The following is a 20,801-nucleotide window of genomic DNA, read 5'->3' as shown; positions in this document are numbered from 1 at the left end:
ATACCAAAAGTAGAAACTCTTAGGGACTGAAAATAGAGGACACCTTTGAGTTCGACTAAGATAGTCTAGCACTTGTAATTCCTTTCCTTATTCCTTACTAAGTAACATACTCCCGCCATGGAACTATCTCGTCCAACCCTGAGACTGGGAGACTCAGAGGGGAACAGCTGCTGAGAACGATTTCCATAACTGGCATGCCTACTCCAAGATATTGCTGAACTGTCACCTGAAAGAATTTACAAGACTGCCTCTCCACATCCTGGGCGGAATATACCAAAATAAATGTTTAAGAGTCACAGCTCTCAAGCAATTTGTCATGTGGTTGGATAGATAACAATATACAGGGAATATTCAGCAACAAGAAAAGAAGCAGACACGCTCTATATTCAGTGTACTCACTACATTTGCCAGTACCAAGTACAGAGAATTTAGGGTGCTGGATGTATTTTTGCCTGTTACAAGATGACTAGAAAGGCCTAGTTGCAACAGTCAGCGGGACAGGAGGGAGGAAGGACTCAGAGATCATTAGAAATGAAAAGCTCAGTGTTTTGACAATTTAAGGCAAAGGGGAAGAAGAGCGAAGTGTACATTACAGAAGCAAAATGCATGTCATCATCATTATAAAGTTATTTATTCAATTCTACCTAATGGTGTCCTCCACTGGAAACCTTATTAGTAAGACTTATGATCTTTCTGTCTTGATCAGATGTCTCAGTTGTATGTAATTCACCTTCACATGCTTCTGTCCTAAACCCATAGCAATCCTACCTGGCCCCCTTTTCAGTTCCTGTTGTGCAAGGAATCCTTAATCCTAAACCAATTTATCTCTTCTTCTAATTTCTTCAGGAAAAAAACTCTCAGTCTTCCCTGAAGGCCCATTTTCCCTGATACTCTTCCTTTGGATGGAAATAGTATATAAATATGGCATTCTTGATCTCCTCACAATGCCTCTGCTTAATTTCTGTTTCTTCTTGTCCCTCCAAACCATTATCTGGATTACTGAAACAGTTCCTGTTAGTCTCCTTCTAGTCAGAACAGCAAATACTACTACTATGATGACGACGACAACTACTACTGGCTGTTTTATTAAGTAATTTTGGTGTGCCAGAAAAAAATCAAAATAAATAATATAATCTCCATATTAAAAGGACAAAACTCACTGTATAATAGAAATAAATAACTTTCTTTAGTAACCCAACTCTGTCAGATTTCAAAATATATATTCTTTCTGCCATCCCAGTTTCAAAATGCACCCACCTTAATTCTGTTTCTCATATTACAGCCAAGTGATATATCAAAAACACAAAACTGCCTGCATCCTTCTTTCCCTGATTAAAGCTCTCCAAGACCAAATTCCTGAGACTGGTGTACAAGGCCCCCAGGCCGTGGTCCAATGGGTTCATTCCTCTTTCCACACTCAGTGCCCCCAAGTTATATTCTGGTTCTACCAAGACACAGTTCCCTGCACTAACCAACTGGTTTCACATCCTGTGTTTCTGCTCAGTTCCTTTTGTCCAGAATATCCTTCCCACTTTTACTCATCCCTCAGGTTGTCCACTTTTAGAGAAAGCCTTTCCTGAACTGCTGAGGCAAACCGAAAGCCCTCAACTGGGCTTCCGCAGTGCCCTAAGAATACCTTTATTCCAATACTTGCTATCTCTTCCTTTATGTTTTCCCCCAACCAGCCCATAAGTTATTTGAGGAGGGATAATAATGTTTTCATTTTGTACCTGCCCTGACCCCACTACAGTGAACAGTGTCTGGTACAGAGTCGTGTTTTGGGGTGTGAAAGGCACATAGAAACTAGAATCACTGCCCAACCCCACTGCCATTTCTGGAGCATGGAAACAATGTGCCTGAACTCTAAACTGTACAATGCCATCTGGTTTCTTTGACAGGATACTCTAACTCCTGTTTGGGTCAGGAAGAACAACTACCATATTTACAGATAACCACTTTTATCATTTTTCTTATAATGACTTTCATCATCATTAAAATTCACATTGATGACTTTTTATAGCCATCTTATTTATACCAAGTTCCATCTGATTTCCATAGTAGTCACTCTCTAATAAGAACTGACTCTAAGAACACATCTATCTTACATCACGTTCTCTAGCAGTATTCGCCACCTCAAAAGAAAGTAGAAAGGAGCTAATATTTATAGAATAGCTTATTTACACCAGACACTATGTTACATACCCTATATTCATCCCATTTAATTTTCTCAATAATCCAGTTACCATTTATTCATCAATCTCCCACTTCTTCGGACCAACCTAAACTTCTCTCTACTTTATTGGCAGCTCTAATGTTCTTAATCAAAAAAATTCCTCCAAAGCCATCAATTTCACTCTTGTCACATTGGAATTCCACAGTGAATCATTCTATTAGAGGACATTATCCTTGTACCACCTTTGGAGGTTATTCTTTACATCAGGCAGACGGGAGATCTATTCTTATGCTCCCTCTTTTCACTCCTACAGAAATCACTCTTTCATTTTCTATTAGAGCACCAACTACATTCCTTATTAATATGTCTCTTTCCCCTACTGGTCCATGAACCTCTCAAGTATAAGGATCTTATCCTATTTATATTTTTATGAAATGCAGCAAGCCTCAAATGTTTTCAAAATGAAGACTTCTTAACTTTTTCTAGTTTAAAAGTTTATTTGGACACAAAAGGCCATAAACTGAATGTTTGCATTTGTGTTAAATGTCCACAACAGGAAAATTTTAGAGATACAAGGTAGATTAGTGGTTGTTTAGAGCCAGGTATGTGTGCTGGGGGGCAAGGTAGGTATGAAGAAATGAAAACTGAGTGTTAGGGGGCACCTTGGTGGCTCAGTGGGTTAAAGCCTCTGCCTTCGGCTCAGGTCGTAATCCCAGGGTCCTGGGATTGAGCCCCACGTCGGGCTCTCTGCTCAGCGGGGAGCCTGCTTCCTCCTCTCTCTCTGCCTGCCTCTCTGCCTCCTTGTGATCTCTCTCTCTCTCTCTGTCAAATAAATAAAAATCTTTAAAAAAAAAAAACTGAGTGTTAGTGAAACTACTTTTAGAGGAATTAAAGATTTGATGGCCTTTCCTTTGGATGGAAATAGTCCATAAATATGAATATACTAAAAAAACTAACTTATACACATTAAAAATAATTTTGAGGTTGGTCATAGAATGAGAAAAGAATATGCTCTTCTTCCTCTTATCCTCTTTACTTTCGTTATTTTTAACAGCTTTATTATGATATAATTCACATACCTTACAATAGTTCATTAAAACACAGATCACTATAACATGAACCTTTACAAAATGGACTGTGTATTTTTCAGCTTGGTTTTCCCACACTTAGCGCAATGTTCATGTTAGTAAATGCTCATTTCATGAATGAGGGACCCACAGTTCTGAATTTATTATTAGTAATACAGCTATGGTCTATTTGGGTTAAATATACTTTTATTTGTTAGAATCAAATCACCATTTATAAAATTATTTCGTGAGGAAAGGTATATTCAAAGCAAAAAATAATAACAGTAATAATAAAGCTCACCAGAAACCTTCCAACACCTTTCAACTAATAAATAAGGCTTGGATTTATCTTGCAAGACACTACCACTCCTATATCCCAGTCCCCACCTAGACAAATATCTGTGGTCTCTAAAAACACCCAGATTTGTTTTGGATAAAATATAATCACAATTTTATCTCTGATTCTCTACTGGCAGATCATTGCTCATTCTGCTAGGCTATGGTTGTTATTTAAAATTATTAAAATCCTCTCAAGTAATTTTGAAGCATCTTTTAAAAAATGCATGCATATAAGTGTCCATTGAGGACACATGACTCACGAATGAGTCAATAAAATTCTCTCCATTTCATAAAGGTTTTATTGTAACCAAATCAGCCCATCATTTTAAAAATAAATTGTACCTTCTCTATGTTTTTGTAAGTCTCCTAGAGCAGGGGTCATATATTTTATTAGTGGTCATATATTTATTAGACATACATATTTTATTAGTGGATTTACTTAGAGTACTTTGCCCATGTTGGAAATTTGGTTAATATATGTAGACTGACTGATTGAATAGGGGCTTAATTATATGTCTTAAGTAGTTTAAAGATTTCATATGCATAGTCAGAATTATGTCACATAGTTACTTACCTCCTCTAGCTGGCATGCTTTGATGACACTCCTGTATCTATACTCATCATAGGAAACACCAAAGATGATGTTTTCTTTGATGGTGCCAGGCATGATCCAGGAAAACTGAGAGCAGAATGAAATTCTTCCACTGTGCTTAATTTTGCCCTCTGAAGGCTCCAACTCTCCCATAATCATCATCAGAAGTGAAGTCTGGAAACAAAAACCACGGTTATTAAATTAAATCACTTGATCAAATCATTCTCAGAATATACCTGCCTCCAGCTATTATCCTAAGCAGATATAGTTGTTCTGATTTTAAAGGATTCCAGATTAATTCATTTGATTCAAAACTTATTAAGCACTTCCTATTCTGGATTTGCTGCTATGCACAAAAGATACAAAGAGGAATAAAAGAGACATATACAGTGGAGTGTGTAAGTGTTGTAGTAGAGGTTCACAGGGATGGAGCCACTGATTCAGATCATTGGGATAGGTTTGGAGAACATCAGGGAAAGATAAATACCAGCTAATATTTGTTGATACTCGGTCTATGTTGGGTGCTGTTCTTTGTGATTTAACTGCATTCATTTATTTAATCACAATTTAAATAAATTCTGTCCATTTATTTAAACCAACAATGTAGATTCATTTTGATCTTCATCTAACAAAGAAGAGATTAGTAAAAAAAAAAAAAAAAGATAATATTGTTTCCATGAGCCCTTCTTGAAGAAACAAGGACAAAATCATCCAAGAAATGACTGAAGAAGCTTCAGCAAAAGGACTATCAGTGAGCAAAGACTTTATATAAAAGACTGTGAACTAAAATTTAAACTAATGTGGGAATTAGAGTTGAAGAAGATAATTTAAATACGTTATATGCCCTGACAATAGGAAAAGTTTTAAGTAAAATACAAACAAAACAAAGGAAAGAGAGTATAAAGGAAATTTGCTGATTGCCTTATCAAGAAAAGCTGGAAGTCAAAGGATACCACTTAAACGTAACACAGTGGGTAACAGAAGCATAAGCATATTTAACAATACAAAGATAAAGCATTAAGAAAGATAGCACAAGGGCGCCTGAGTGGTTCAGTGGGTTAAGCCGATGCCTTCCGCTCAGATCATGATCTCAGGGTCTTGGGATCTGGCTCTTTGCTTAGGAGGGAGCCTGCTTCCCTCCACCTCTGCCTGCTTCTCTGCCTACTTGTGATCTCTGTCAAATAAAAAAATAAAATCTTTAAAAAAAAGAAAGAAAGATAACACGACTGACTAAAATGGTGTAGAGGAAAAGGAGGCAGCAGAGAAAGAAAAAACATTGATTTTATCAGAGCTCACATCAGGAAATCAAGGAAAGAAAACCCTGAAGATTTAACATAAAGTTATTATAAATATAATCTCTATGACAAAACACCTCCTGCACCTCTAAAAGTTGGAAGGTCCTTGGGCTCACACCTGGACCCCTTTCCCTTTTTATCCATACTCTGTCCTTCAGAATCTCATTTGACCTCAAGTTGTTTCACTGCCAGACCCCATTCCCTTGAAACCAGACCTGTATAACCAACTAACATCTCAACTTGGATGTTGAATATGCATTATAAACTAAATGCATAAGTTTCTCCCATAATCTTCTCAGGTAATTGTACCTTCAAGCTTCCAGTTACCCTTGGACTCATCCTTGATCTCCGTTTTTTTCATACGCCACCTTCAATCTAATTCTGTGGTATCTTAGAAACATGTCCTGAAGGGCGCCTGGGTGGCTCAGTGGGTTAAAGCCTCTGCCTTCGGCTCAGGTCATGATCCCAGGGTCCTGGGATTGAGCCCCACATCGGGCTCTCTGCTCAGCGGGAAGCCTGCTTCCTCCTCGTTCTCTGCCTGCCTCTCTGCCTACTTGTGATCTCTGTCAGATAAATAAATAAAATCTTAAAAAGAAAGAAAGAAAGAAAGAAAGAAAGAAAGAAAGAAAGAAAGGAAGGAAGGAAGAAAGAAAGAAAGAGAGAAATATGTCCTGAATCTGACTACTACTTCCATCATTACCTGGATTAAGCCAATATAATCTCCTGCCCAATTAGCCCCAAAACTCCCAACTGCTTCAAAGCTCCCCTTGCTTCTGCCCTTGTTTCTCTAAAACCTATTTTCAAAGCGGCCCCATCAAAACCTAAGTCCAATCATATTACTTTTCTCTTAAAACCTTCCAATGGACTCTCATTTCCTCAGAAAGAAAAGCCTCACTCTTTACAAGCCCCTTTGTAAGGCGCTTCAGGCTCTTTTAGAAAAGCCCAAGTACTGGTCTAGCCAACCTTACTCCTCTGATGGCTCTACCCTCTGTGGCTGACTGTGGCAACCCCACTGTCCTCCTTGCTGTTCTGTGAACCATACAGGCTAAGTTCTATTTCAAGGCTTTCTCCACCCTCTCTCTGCAAGACTCTTCTGTAGTTAATCCACATGACCTTGTCCCTCACCTCCCTCAAGTGTCTGCTCAAATGTTACCTTTCAGTGAGGCTTTCAGTGAGGCTTTCTCTATCTCCCCTATTTAAAATTGCACCCCTATCACCAATATTCTTTTCTCTGCTTTATCTTTATAGCAATTTCCATCAGGTGATATTACATATACTCATTTTTTGTTTGTTTGTTTCCCATAAAATGTGAGTTCCTTAGATGGGGATGAGAATATGTTGTAGGTTTTGTTCACTACTATATCTTAAGGGCCTAGAATAATACTTGGCACAAAGTAGAGACTCAATAAATTTGTTAAATGATATAAGTTAAGAATATGATACATTATATTAAATTATAAGGGCTCAATAACTTGAAAAATGAATTACTATTATATAAGAAACAAACCAATGGAACAGAAATAAAACTACAAACCAGATCCAAATGCACAAAAGAATTAGTATTCAATAAAGGTGGCATCTACAATCAGTGGGGAAAGATGGATTATTCAATAAATGGTGTTGGAAGCTGGACTGCCATCCAGAGGGCTAACAAAAATATTGTGTTTATACCTCATACTATATTCATGGTGAATTCCAAATAGGTCAAAGAAAAAGTACAAAAATAAGTCCTTAAAGAAAACACTGGGGGATGCCTAAAGGGGAAAAAAAAACACTATGGAGTAAGAAAGCCTTCCTATAACTCAAAATCCAGAAGTCACGCAATGAAAGATAAATTAAACCTCATTTTTAAAAAAACTTATGCATGGAAAGCTAAAGAAAAGAGTGGAAAATTGAAGTAAAACTTTACAACTTAGAACACACAAAAAAATAATTTCTCTCTAAAGAAATGATTCTAAAATCAAAAGGAAAAAGGAAGCAAATCCATTAAAAAATGTACCAAGTATGTGAATAGTTATTTCACCAAAAATGAAAATAGAGGAGACCTTTAAACATATGAAAAGATACTGTACTTTATTCATAATAAGAAAAACCCAAATTTCAAAAAAAGAGAGAAAAACCCAAATTAAAAATACATGGATATGCCACTCGCCCCTATAGTAAGACTGGAAAAAAATTAAAAATTAGATAACATCATCTGCTGGTGATGCTACGATGAAATCCACACTTTTACATAGATCATATGGTACACACATAGATTAGTGCAATCTTCAGGGATAGAAGCCCAATGAATACACAAATGCTTTACCATTTCAAGGAAGCTATCCTACTGATACACTTGCAGATGTGCTAAATGACATGTGTGCAAGGATATTCAGTGTCATTTTGAGTTAGCAAAACTCTGGAAATAACCCAAATATCAATCAATTGATGATTCATTACATCATATAACATCCACCTGTACAGTAGAATACTATGCAGTTATTTATATATATATATATATTCAAAAAGATTAAAATTGGCTATGTGGGTTGGGGGAGAGATTGGTGAAAAGTGAGTGAAAAAGTGGTGAAAACTGAGCAGAAATAGACTGAAAGGGAAATTTTTCAACTTTTTATATCTTCTAATTTTCTAAAGTTTTTTTTTTCTTAAAGATTCTTTTTATTTATTTGTCAGACAGAGATCACAAGTAGACAGAGAGGCAGGCAGAGAGAGAGAGAGAGGAGGAAGCAGGCTCCCTGCTGAGCAGAGGGGCTGGATCACAGGACCCTGAGATCACGACCTGAGCCGGAGCCAGAGGCTTTAACGCACTGAGCCACCCAGGTGCCCCTAATTTTCTAAAGTTTTTAATTGTCAATTAAATTTTAATAAATAATAATATCACCTAAAATACATTAGGAAGAAGGCAGGATTAAGTAACAGACCTCTTTATGTTATAGATTTCGGTATATTTTGTAATTTTTATTATATGAAGAAAAATCTAAAATACGTTATTTCTATGTAAAATCCTTTTGTATAAAAATTAAAGCTAGAGGGGCGCCTGGGTGGCTCAGTGGGTTAAAGCCTTTGCCTTCGGCTCAGGTCATGATCTCAGGGTCCTGGGATCGAGCCCCATATCGGGCTCTCTGCTCAGCAGGGAGCCTGCTTCCCTCTCTCTCTCTCTGCCTGCCTCTCTGCCTACTTGTGATCTCTCTCTCTCTGTCAAATAAATAAAATCTTTAAAAAAAAAAATTAAAGCTAGAAAAAATAGTTATTTTTAAATATTTTTAGAAACAATATCTTACTATAGATGAGCTTTATAAATGGAAAAGATCTTACTATCCTTGTTAAATGCATATATTTACATTATATATTTATATTATATTATATATTAATGTTAATATTTATTGATATAATACAAATACTAAAATAACTATATTATATATGAAATATATAAAAATTATTTACCAAGCCTTCAGTCAAGTGTACCCAGTACTGCAGACTCTTATACCAATTTTGCTTAATTACAACAATTCACAGAGGTTTCATAGATGAAAGACACTTAATGTGGATTAGAACAAAAAATCTGTTTTCCCAAAGATTGTTCAATTAAATAAATTTGTATCAACCGCTAAGATACTCCTTGGAATACAGAGTAAAGGAGACATGGTTCCCTTAGAGTCTAGATAATTGTAACAAGAAAGAGGGATAAAATTAAACCTGACCTTAGTGTTTAAAGAAAATAATATATATTAATATAGATATAAATTGTTGTAACTTTGGAAAATCTAGAGATACAAAACATACCCGAAATTATCTACAGCCATACCACCCTGAACATGCCCGATCTCATCAAAATATACCCAAAATCTCAGAGATAGCCACTTGATCCATAAATATCCTTCCAGACACACATATACATATATACATGCTTTTAAAAACACAAATCATTATGTATATAATATTTTATAACTTGTTCTTTCTTAACAATATATAAATACGTATCCTTCACAACCATTTTAAACATCCTTTTTACTGACTGAATAACATGCCATTCTATCACTACACTAAAATTTGTCTAATCGATTCCTTAATAGTAGATATTTAGGGGTCCCTCCAATTTTTTTTATTCAAACAATGTTGTGATGAATACCTCTATGCTATAAAATCTCAGCAAACATACTAGGTTAAGTCATACAAGTAGAAGAATTATTCAGTTATCTTGAGGGCTTTTGATATATCAAACTGGGTGAGATGGGATTTGACTTCAAATACTAATATTTGCAATTATTCAATCTTATATGTTAGCTAGATCTTCTGTCTGGTAGATTATAAAATACTCCATTCCTAATACTATGAAAAGCCTCCCTCCTGGACTGAGCTGCCAAACCCTCAAACGTATCCCGAAGGAACCACTGCTTTCCTTAGACTCGGTCTTCAGAGCAACTTCTCAGAAGATGCAAATTCAACTCCAGCCAGCAATTTTCTGCTCACCAATTTTTAATAGAATTGCCTGAAATTTAATTGTTGGTAAGTCTTGCAATTTGTGAGTCCAAATCTATTTTTGTATACCTTTCAGAGAAGTAACTTTAAGCCTATAAACAGAATTTTAAGAATTACATGAAATACAATTACCTCTCAGCAGCAAACATTCTTGTTTAGATCATCGATACTTTGCTGATGAACAGCTCCTCCTATGGTTATCTCTTTTTTTTTAATCTTTTTTTTTTTTAATTTATTTTCAGCATAACAGTATTCATTGTTTTTGTACCACACCCAGTGCTCCATGCAGTCCGTACCCTCTCTAATACCCACCACCTGGTTCCCCCAACCTCCTACCCCCCCACCTCTTCAAACCAATGAGAGACTATGGTTATCTTTTTATTTTAATAGTGAAAATTACTACTAATACTATATAAGAAATAGAAGGAAAAATAATACTTAAAAGGAGGAATAAGTTCTCCTAAGAAGAAAATATACAACTACAACTACTTTATTTAAAAGGCCTATTTCTAAATAAATAAGTAAATAAATAAAATAAAAAACCTGTTTCACATGTAAAAAACATAACTGGAGAGAGAAACAACCAAATTGCATTAGTAGCGTTGTGGACACCAAATTTAACAACTAGATATTTTCTGCAGCATTTTGTTTCCCAAGTTTAAAATTAAATTCTCCAAATATATCGTTCTTCCCATATTAGATATTAATGAATGTGTTTCAAAAATGTTTCTTAATTTCTACTTTTACATACATTTTTATCTTGAAGCTTCAGTGCTCCTTCCCTCCTTTTTTCCTCCCTTCCTTCTTTCCTTCCTTCCCTTTCATCCTTGAGTTTAACCTTTTAGCTATTTTTGCTTTTTAACCTATTAATTTTTGTCAGACATATCTCTAAATATTCTTGACTTATATAAGTTGGGATGGGGTAGGGACTGGGAAGCTGACCGGGACTGGGAAGCTGACCAGCAATGAATAAATCAACATTCCTATGTATTTCTTTCAAAAAGCTATCTTAGTCAGTAATTTTTCCTCATAATAAATCCTAAGCAAGTCTGAGTCCATTCCCTAAAATCCTAAATCAACAAAATAAGGACCTTCTGCCTATGTGGTTCCGAGGTAAAATCTATGCCATGATTTTCCTCGACCAGCCCTGAAAAAATGTCTATGCCAAAGATGGGTAAAAATGAATGGTTCATTTATTCAATAAAGTTACTGAATGTCCACCATGTGTAAGACACTGTGTTGACTTATATGTGAACTCTAAAAAACAAAGAATAAACAAACAAACATTTAAAATGCCCATAAATACAGAAAACAAACTGATGTTTGCCAGGGGAAGAGGTATGGGGAGATGGGCGAAATGAGTAAAGAGGAGTGGGAGATACAGGCTTCCAGTTATGGGATGAAGAAGTCACATGGATGTGTGATACAGCATAGGGAATAGATCCAATGATATTATCATAGCTTTGTGTGGTGACAGTAGCTACATTTGTGAGCACAGTGTAATGTACAGAGGTGTTCAATCGTTATATTGTACATCTGAAATTAAGGTAACACTGGATGTCAACTATGTTCCAATTTTAAAAAGAAAAACATTTTTAATAAATATAAATATCAACTCATAGAAAAAAACCACTGTGTTGTGTGCCATGTGCCACATAAAGATGCAGAAGAAAAAGTCACTGGAAGTAAAATGAAGGGAAAAAATAAGACTACAGAATATTGTCAGTGGAATAATTTATATTATAAGGGACACTCTATCCAAGAATTCTCCTACTACCGATGTTAGAATTTCTCCAATAGATCCTCTTACACTAGAAACTAGGAAAAGAAAGAAATGCGTGCCAAATTAAGTTCTCAATGATAAGAAATAGGAGACATTACCTTGCCTGCTCCAGTAGATCCAGCAACTGCCAACAACTGTCCTCTTTCTATCTTGAAACTGATGTCTTTCAGGACAGGAGCACCGAGAAGTGAGAAATTGCTGAAGAAGAGGCTGTTGTCAGCATTGGAAATTTTTCTGTCGTTACTGTTTTGTTTTGCTTTCTCAAGTAATTCCCCAAATCCCTGAAAAAAAAAATATAGAAAATACAAAGGTAAGTTTTTCAGGTATTATCAATGGGTATTTGTGAAACAATATGTATTTGTTTCATGTATTAGCACATGGCATCTGATCCACACTTTATAGCATGTAATTATATACATGAGTTCTAGAGCACATGATGCGAAACACTGAAAATTTTAATAAAGCGTTTAACAGAAACATAACCTCAATATCCTAGACTGTCACTCACCCCTAAATTAAACTTTATTTAATACTGAAGAATATGTGTACCTTCTCCTATAGGATGAGCAAATAAATGTTATCTAATCCTCAGCACAATAATAATATCAGAGGTAGATTTTCCAATCCACCTCTTTCAAAGCTATAGACCTTGTGACTCAGAGATGAAATGACTAAATTGGCCAGAGTGAATTACAACCCAATCTGATCTCTATTCTAACATGCTGCTGGCACCTTCTTCTAAGAAGCCTAAAGCATTTAAGTAATAATCAAGTATAAATGTGATAAGAATGCCAGATAATTCAGATGAATTCCCTTATAGGAGAATAGTGGGAGGAAGGAATTCCCTTTTGAAAGTGCCCTGTTTCTCTATTGCCCCATGAGAAGCTTTAGGGGAGCAGTCTTCAATCCAGAGTAACCAGCCCCAAAGACTGATCATGAGGAACCTCATGCACACAGTCTTAAGGAAATTGATTCCACATCCTCAGGCTCCAAATACACTCCTTCCTAAAATCAGTCTGCCTGAGATCCACTAGCTGTTTATCATTTCTTCTTTCCCACTTCCTGGCTCACAATCATACTTGTCTCACTTGACACAGAAGAGGAGTTTGTCCTCAGTCCTAAGTCTTATTGTGCTGTCCTTCCTGGAGTCTAAAATCTTCTAAGACACACAGAAAGGGACCACAGAAGAATAATTTTTTCATGAAAGAGGGTCCCATAGAAACAAAGCCAGGAATACTGAAGGAGAAAACATCTCATTTCACCTGAAGGCAACCTGTGGGTCTTACCAAGATTAGAATAAGATTGTAGAAATGAGTGGCAGGATAAGGCATTTTAATTAACTAATTCTTTGATAACTTACTTAATTTTTAATAATTTAATAAATTTAGTTGGTACATATTAATTATTTGCATTGTAAGGTTATGATAATTTTTCTGACATAAAGCAAGCTGAAGGCTTGACAATGAGAACTGACTTCATAAATTGATTTATTTTCCATAAACTAAATGCACTCAAACTATAATGCCAAAGTTTTGACAAAAATCCATTTAACATGCTTAGACAATATATAATAAACAGGAATTACATGTCTTGCCACCACTTAAAACTACATAAGAATTTATGTCAACTCGACAATGTGTCAGAGGATTATGTGTCATAGTATTCCAAAATTCCTTTATGTCATATATAAGCCATGAAGTTTGGAAACCACTGCTTTGAGTTCTCATGATATGGACAGCTAACGTCCCCCTTAGTAATCAAACAACTAAAAGCAAAGCTTTTAAGAAGCAGACAATAAAAAGTCTTTTTAAAATAGGACAAAGGCATTTGTTATTTTGTTATTAATTTTTTTTAAAGATTTTTATTTATTTATTTGACAGACAGAGATCACAAGCAGGCAGAAAGGCAGGCAGAGAGAGAGAGAGGAGGAAGCAGGCTCCCCGTGGAGCAGAGAGCCCGATGTGGGGCTTGATCCCAGGACCCTGAGATCATGACCTGAGCCGAAGGCAGAGGCTTTAACCCATTGAGCCAGCCAGGCGCCCCTATTAAATTTTTTTTAAGATTTATTTATTTATTTTAGAAACAGAGAGTGTGAGCAGAGGAAGGGGCAGAGGGAGAAGGAGAGAGAATCTCAAGCAGACTCCCAAATGAACATAGAGCCTGACCCGGGGCTCAATCTCAGGACCCTGTGATCATGACCTGAGCCAAAACCAAAAGTCAGGGACCCCTCCCTTATTTATTTATTTACCTCACAGATATTTATTGAACATCACCTCTGTATTAAAGACCACTTCATGGGTGCCTGGGTGGCTCAGTGGGTTAAAGCCTCTGCCTTCGGCTTAGGTCATGATCTTGGGGTCCTGGGATCAAGACCCACATCGGGCTCTCTGTTCAGCAGGGAGCCTGCTTCCTCCTCTCTCTTTCTGCCTGCCTCTCTGCCTACGGTGATCTCTGTCAGATAAATAAATAAAATCTTTTTTTTTTTTTTTTTTTATTTGACAGAGATCACCAGTAGGCAGAGAGGCAGGCAGAGTGAGGGGCAGGGAGGGTGGGATAGTGGGAAGCAGGCTCCCTGTCAAGCAGGGAGCCTGATGCGGGGCTTGATCCCAGGACCCCGAGATCATGACCTGAGCCAAAGGCAGAGGCTTAACTCACTGAGCCACCCAGGCACCCCTAAATAAATAAAATCTTAAGAAAAAAAATAAAGACCACTTCAAAAATCCCACATGAGAGAATAACTATGAGTAGATATTAGTACTGAAACATGCTTAGTGCTAGAACTGAAAATTACACCAAATTTTATAGGAGTATATTACGGAGGGAAAGCAACTCAGCCTGGAACTTGACCAAGTAAATGACATGTAGGCTGAGTTAGGAGGGATAGAAGTGAGATCTCACAAGACCAACAAATGGTATAGGCTCCAGAAGACAGATCTGCATATACAATGGTTCAGGCTTAAAAAACAGAATATGTCTCGGAAATGGTGAGTGGCCAGGTCAGATGTATGTGACAAAATGACAAAAGATGTCCTTGGTAAGAAGGGTAATGCAGTCTGTTGAAAGTGGGACTTTTAACCAATAGGACCAACGGGAGGCTTTTGTAGCTAATAATTTTCGCTTCTGTTTACAGAAGTTAAGATGCTTATTTCAAGACAATTGGAAAATACAGAAAAGCAGAACAAATAGAAATCACTTGTAGTACTACCACTGTGAAGAAACCATACTTAACCTTTCAACTGAAATCCCTCCACTTTCTCAGGACGCCTGGCTGTCTCAGTTGGTTAGGTGTCTACCTTCAGCTCAAGTCATAATCCCAAGGTCTTGGGATCAAGCCCCGCATCAGCCTCCCTGCTCAGCAGGGAGTTTGCTTCTCTTCTCCCTCTGCCCTCCCGCTGCTTGTGTTCTTGCTAATTCTGTCTCTCTCAAATGAATAAATAAAAAATATTAAAAGAAAAAAATCCCTCCACTTTCTTACCTATATATATAAAAATATATATGATTTTATATATAAATATATACATATAACCAGGGATGAAGGGTACAGGAAAGCAAATATAGTCAATATTATTGTAATACTTTGTATGGTGACAGATGGTTATTAAACTTAGCATTTTCAAGTGCTATTTTCAAGAACCCTTATCAATACTGATTTTTGGTTTTAGACTTGTTTTAACTTTTTTTGTGTGGTTTTATAGGTGAAAATGGAATCTCACTATTGATCTCACTTTTATTTATTTGCTCCGTAATGAGACTGAAGAGTTTCCATGGTTACATGTCCCCTTAGTTGTACATGAAATGCTTATGATATCCTTTGTTTTTACCCCATTCTTGTGACATCTTTTCATGTATCTGGCTAATAGTTAACAAGTCATTGTAACATACTGAACTTCAGTCTCTGGTGTTGTTGAGGGTATCAAATGAAATCATATACATGTGAAAGCAATATATGGTAAGGCAGCAGTCACCCTTTTTTGTTTTGTTTAAATATGGAGCAGTATGGTGAGTAGCAAAGGGTTTTGGAGTCAGAGAAACAGGCTGACCTTTTAGCTCTTCCCTAATTAGTTATCTTCCAGTTGTTTAAACTAAGTTTCAGCTTCCTAATAAGTAAGTAGTAATTCTACCCATTGCCAGGTTTGGACTGAGTATGGAATCATATATAATTCACCAAGGACTTGCCCCTTGGGTAACTGGGTGAATGGTGACGCCAGCAAAGGAAATAGCAAATACACTAGAAGAGGCAGGTGTGTGAAGTTTGGTGAGTGGTGAATGTAAAGTGCTTGAGGAGCATGCAGGAAATTTAGAAATACATGTAAGAAGTCATGAAAAAAGCCGGGGCCATAAATTTGCCTTTAAGACCATCAGCACATTGATGTCAGTTGGCCCTGAGCTCAAGCACTGAGCTTGAAGTCACCCAGAAAGGGCACGAAATGCTAAAAGAAAACCTAAGTGGGACCCAGTGCCCATCACCATGGAAGCAGCAGGGAAGAGGTAGAAGTTGTGATCTGAGGATAAATAATATGGAAAGAGAGGTTACACTAAAGCTAAGTCATCAATTCAAGAAGAAAGGAACTGTTTTCTTGGGTTGGCGAGTGCAGAATCCAGACTGCAATAGGGAGAAACCCATGAAAGATGAGGAAATGACAACAGTTGTGGCAACACAGGGACAGAGAGATGAATAAGGTTTGGAGGATGAAGCTGGGTGGGCTAAAACAAGAGAAGACTTTTTTTTTTTAAACTGGAAAATATTTGAATGGGAAAAGGAGTCAGTTGAAAGGAGTTATTGAAGCTTCTAGAGAGAGGACTGCTGGCCTCCTCTTCTAAGAAGATGAAGCAAGGTCATAATAGTTCAGTCAAGGGCAGGGGGAAACATCCGTCTTTCTCTTAGACATGAAGGAAAGAGGAACACATAATTCCGAAGGTGAACAGGAAGCCAGAAGCATTCATACATGATAATGGCTTCTCCTTTCTTCCTGTTTTGTAGGAGGAAAGGCCATGCAGATCATGAGAGAAGTAGGGACTCAGGAAAGTGGTAAAAATCTGGAATAGCTGCTGGGGAAATGGTAAAGAAAATGAACTAAAGACAAATGAAAAGATTTCCCAAGAAGGTTTACGGGCCCCACTGAGTTGAAACAAGAGCAGTGTAAAGCTTACAAATGACGGAGTTGTATTATTTTTCCCAACACCTACTTCACCAAGGTCCATAAAGTAATGTTTTGCAGCAAAGGATTCAGTGGAAGGAAAGGGGAATTGAGAGAGTTGTAGAAGAACTGAAATGACCGGTCTTGGAATAAGCAGATGTTCAAACAGGCAGGGTCCAAAGGGAGCACTGAAGAAACTAGAAACCTTGAACCTGAAAGACTATAGTACTGGTAGGATTTAGAGACAGAGCTGAACGGTTGGTTAGGAAATTCTGGGCTGGGAACAAGATTTCAGAGTGTAACATTTGTAAACAAGCACCACTATCCTGAGCAAATATGATCAAGAAGTATCCGGAGTTTGGCAGGTGATCAAGACTGAAGGACAAGGATATAGCCAGATGGGAGGCAACAGTCAGGCGAACGGCTTGTAGACTATGACTTCTGGATCCAAATTCTGGCTTCAGTTTCTGACAGGTGTGTGAGCTGAAGCAGGACACTTAACCTTTCTTAGCTTCCACTTTGTTATCAGTAAATTACTTAGGTCACAGGAATGTTAAGTGAATTAAACAAGACAACACGTTTAAAGCACTCATCCTAGGCCCTGGCACAGAGTAAGGTTTCGAACATCCCACCTATTTTATAAGATGGAAGAAGGGGGAAATGGAAGATTTTCACAGCAAGCAGGGAAACAATTTTGTCTGAAATTAGGAGGGAAAATGTTAAACTTCTTATTTTCCCCTCATGCCTAGAATGGCCTTGGAAACTCCTAAAAACAAAGAAGTAAAATCAATCTGATCCCTTTCTGACATGACACTTTCCCACAAACAATTTTGCTAGGCAGATAAAGAATTATTCTCTAATCTGCATCTTCAAAAATGAAGTAAAATGTAGTCCTGGCTATTAAGTTGCTTATATAAATAAAACCAGTTTCAGATATTTTGGAAAATGTAGAAATAGGACAGTGGTTTCATAACTCCTATCTTTACGCAACAGATATAAATGATAATAGGAACTCAATAGGTGTTCTCAATCATCAAATATTCCTTCTTGAGAGGCTGAATATTCTTGATAATATTTTTCTGACTTGGAGATATACAAGAGAATTTTTAGGAGGGAATGGAAATAAGTAAAAATAGAAAACAACACAGGCATGTGTCTTTCCAACATCTTTATGTAGACCACTATGTTGCAAACACACTGGACAGGAACATGACATCACAGAAAGGAGCATTTCTTGAGGAACTATTATGTGCATGGTTCTCTGCTGAGCACTTCACGCTTCATGCTTCACCACAAACTTGCAAGAAACCAGGCACTGGTTGCAAGGGAAATATTAATATTTCATTTTATGGCTGGAGAACCAAGTTCTCCACAAGTAATTTGATATTGATTACACACAGAAGACATGGCAGAGCTAGAATTCACGCCCTGCTCTTCCTGAGCTCCAAAACCTATGAGGCTAGAATCACTTCCCAATCGTAATTGATCGAGTAAAAGTAGCAGCTCCCCTCCCGGAGCTACCAGTTCAATTATCATTCTAACTTTCTTGTCTATTAGGATGAAAACCAGATTCACAAAGGAGAAATTGTTGAAGTATTTAGAGCAAACAATTAAAGAAAGAATTCTGACCTCCTCCCAGAAGGCTGTTACATTCTCCATCACTACTTCTGTAGTTGTTAAGTTATATTCCAACGTCTTATACTCTTGCTTTTGTAAGAAATCCTGTTTACAAAAGAAGGCAAAAACATATTGTAGAACTAGAATAGCATTACTGCATTATTACATCTATTTTACACTCTGATGGTTCTGTATCCTGTATTTGGATTTTATGAAGACTACTGAATATATTAGAAATTGCTTCTTAATAAAATAATTGTTCACAATATTCTAAAGTTAATTTGCCAAGCACTTGGATTTATCACATTTGAAAGGCACTTTTAAAATGTGTGCTATTTTATAAAACTGGTTTTATACATGAGATTGTAACACACAACTGATTCTTCCTTCTATTCTTACATATGAACCTGGTGATAAATTTATAAGGCCTCCCTGAGTTACCCACCAATGTACCTCAATTCAACATTAGGACAGACAGAAAGCTAACGTCTTCACATCTGCAGCACCCTCCTTATTAGAAGCATTGATAGCATCATTTCTTTGGGTTATGTAAATGTATGAAGAGCTGATATAACTGATTATAAAGCATCAGAACCTTGACTCTAAAAGAAGGGCCTTATTAGACATTGGTAGGGTTCTATGAGGAAAGGTGGGAGCATCAGGAAGAATTAAGTGCCTATATCCTGAAGTACTCACCACAGCAGGTATAGAGGACAGCCTGCTCCTTGCCTCACTTTTGCTTTTTCTCCTCTAATCTTCTCTCACTCACTATCTCTGTTTTGGTTTCTCTCTTCTTCTCCCAGTTTTGTTTCTCTGCCGGTGTTCCTATTCACTGACTCTCCCTGTCTTTGTGATATTCTCTCTTTGAGTCTGTATGTATGTTCATGTTCTCTCTCTCTTCTCTCTCGCTCTCTCTCAGTTGAGAAGGGTTAACAGACAAAATAAGATTAGTCCAAGAGCTGCTATGGTCCTGAGCTACATTCTCCAATTAGTCTAACTCAGAGATCTCAAACTCACATATTTTCAAGAAGATAAACTTAAGGAGGGTGCCTGAGTAGAGATTGTGCAGAACTGGAAAGGGCAGTCCCCCTTTGAGGGAGGAGTTGCCACAGCTTATAAGGAAAGAGGACCCAGTTCCTACATATTCCAATTCTTCAAAAGAGGCTGAAGATACGATTTATTGTATATGTAACATCTCCCAACTTTTAAATGCTCGCAACTAATGCAAATGGGTTGTTTTTAATTTAAAGGTCAAGTAGAAACAGTTTCAAGGCCAAAATTAGGTCCATGGGCAACCACTGGCATAGTCTGGACAAGATTACATAATGGCAGAATGACCTAAAAGCGGCTCATGCTGCACCCTCATTTTTCCTTCTATCACAGTGATTTTTTTTTCTGGTTAAATATTTAAATGAGTATCAAAAAAGTATAATAATACATTTTTGATCTGCACATTAATTATAAAAATTATAACCACACAGAAATTCATGCTGGTGATTCAATTAGCTTTCCCATATACTGGGTATAATCACCTGAGGGCTTTAGAACTTCTCTTCCAAGCTACCAGCTACATCAGCATTGCCAGCGTGTGACATAAAATGTCACTCTCATCTATCTTACATTCTGGAAAGTATGTTGAAAAATTTTTTAAAAGTTTAAGGTGAATATTCTCAGTTTTAGCTGGAATATTTTATAACTTCCTGGTTAATTTTTTGCACATTCACCAAATTCATTAGAACTGATCTATTGGTTGATTACTTAAATAAAATTCTCCAGAATACAGAAATAATATTTTCTTCAACTTCTTTGATTTAAGAGAATCTCACAGGCCTTCATTTATTTCACTGGGCTTCATCACAGAGGCTCATTAGACCACACATAGATACCAAGAGAGGAAATCCTGTGCATCGAACCAGCCCAAGACCAAGACTTCATTTCCAGAGAGTTTGCTTGCTATAAAAGTTCAAAACTGTTCTAAAATCATTGCATATGATGCAATGTTAAGTACATTACCTGTATTTTGTTTATTGCTCCAAGAGAGTCATACCATGTTTGTACAGCCCAGGGGAATTGCCGAGTGACTGCCATGCGCAAAACGATGCAGAATGAGATGGTTGTGAATATTTTTCGGAGGACGATTGTTTTGATCAGTGCATAGGGAAGCACAGATAAAAACACCACAAAGAACCCTGAGAAGAAGAAGGCTGAGCTATTGAAGTATCTCACATAGGCTGCCTTCCGGGTCAGTTTCAGTTCTGTTCTATAAAAAAAAATATATAAAATTTGGAATTCTTATTAACTTTTCAAATATCAGG

At 37.0% G+C, this 20,801-nt stretch overlaps 1 protein-coding gene across 5 annotated transcripts in view; it reads right to left on the bottom strand.

Moving 5' to 3' along the window:
* The window catches only part of CFTR (CF transmembrane conductance regulator), a 166,767-nt gene that overhangs the window by 93,470 nt on the left and 52,496 nt on the right, over window positions 1-20,801 (bottom strand). For all 5 annotated transcript variants that reach the window (XM_047695523.1, XM_047695520.1, XM_047695521.1 and 2 more), the window contains exons 8-11: window positions 20,500-20,746; window positions 18,499-18,591; window positions 11,830-12,012; window positions 4,154-4,345 (exon numbers count right to left, since the gene is read on the bottom strand). In XM_047695523.1, coding sequence (XP_047551479.1) covers window positions 4,154-4,345; window positions 11,830-12,012; window positions 18,499-18,591; window positions 20,500-20,746 — 715 coding nt within the window. The remainder of the gene's footprint in view (window positions 1-4,153; window positions 4,346-11,829; window positions 12,013-18,498; window positions 18,592-20,499; window positions 20,747-20,801) is intronic.

This window comes from Lutra lutra, chromosome 11 (assembly GCF_902655055.1).
Source record: "Lutra lutra chromosome 11, mLutLut1.2, whole genome shotgun sequence".
Lineage (NCBI taxonomy): Eukaryota > Metazoa > Chordata > Mammalia > Carnivora > Mustelidae > Lutra > Lutra lutra.
Note: the sequence above shows the minus strand (reverse complement) of the source record. Positions and strands in the feature narration are given on the sequence as shown.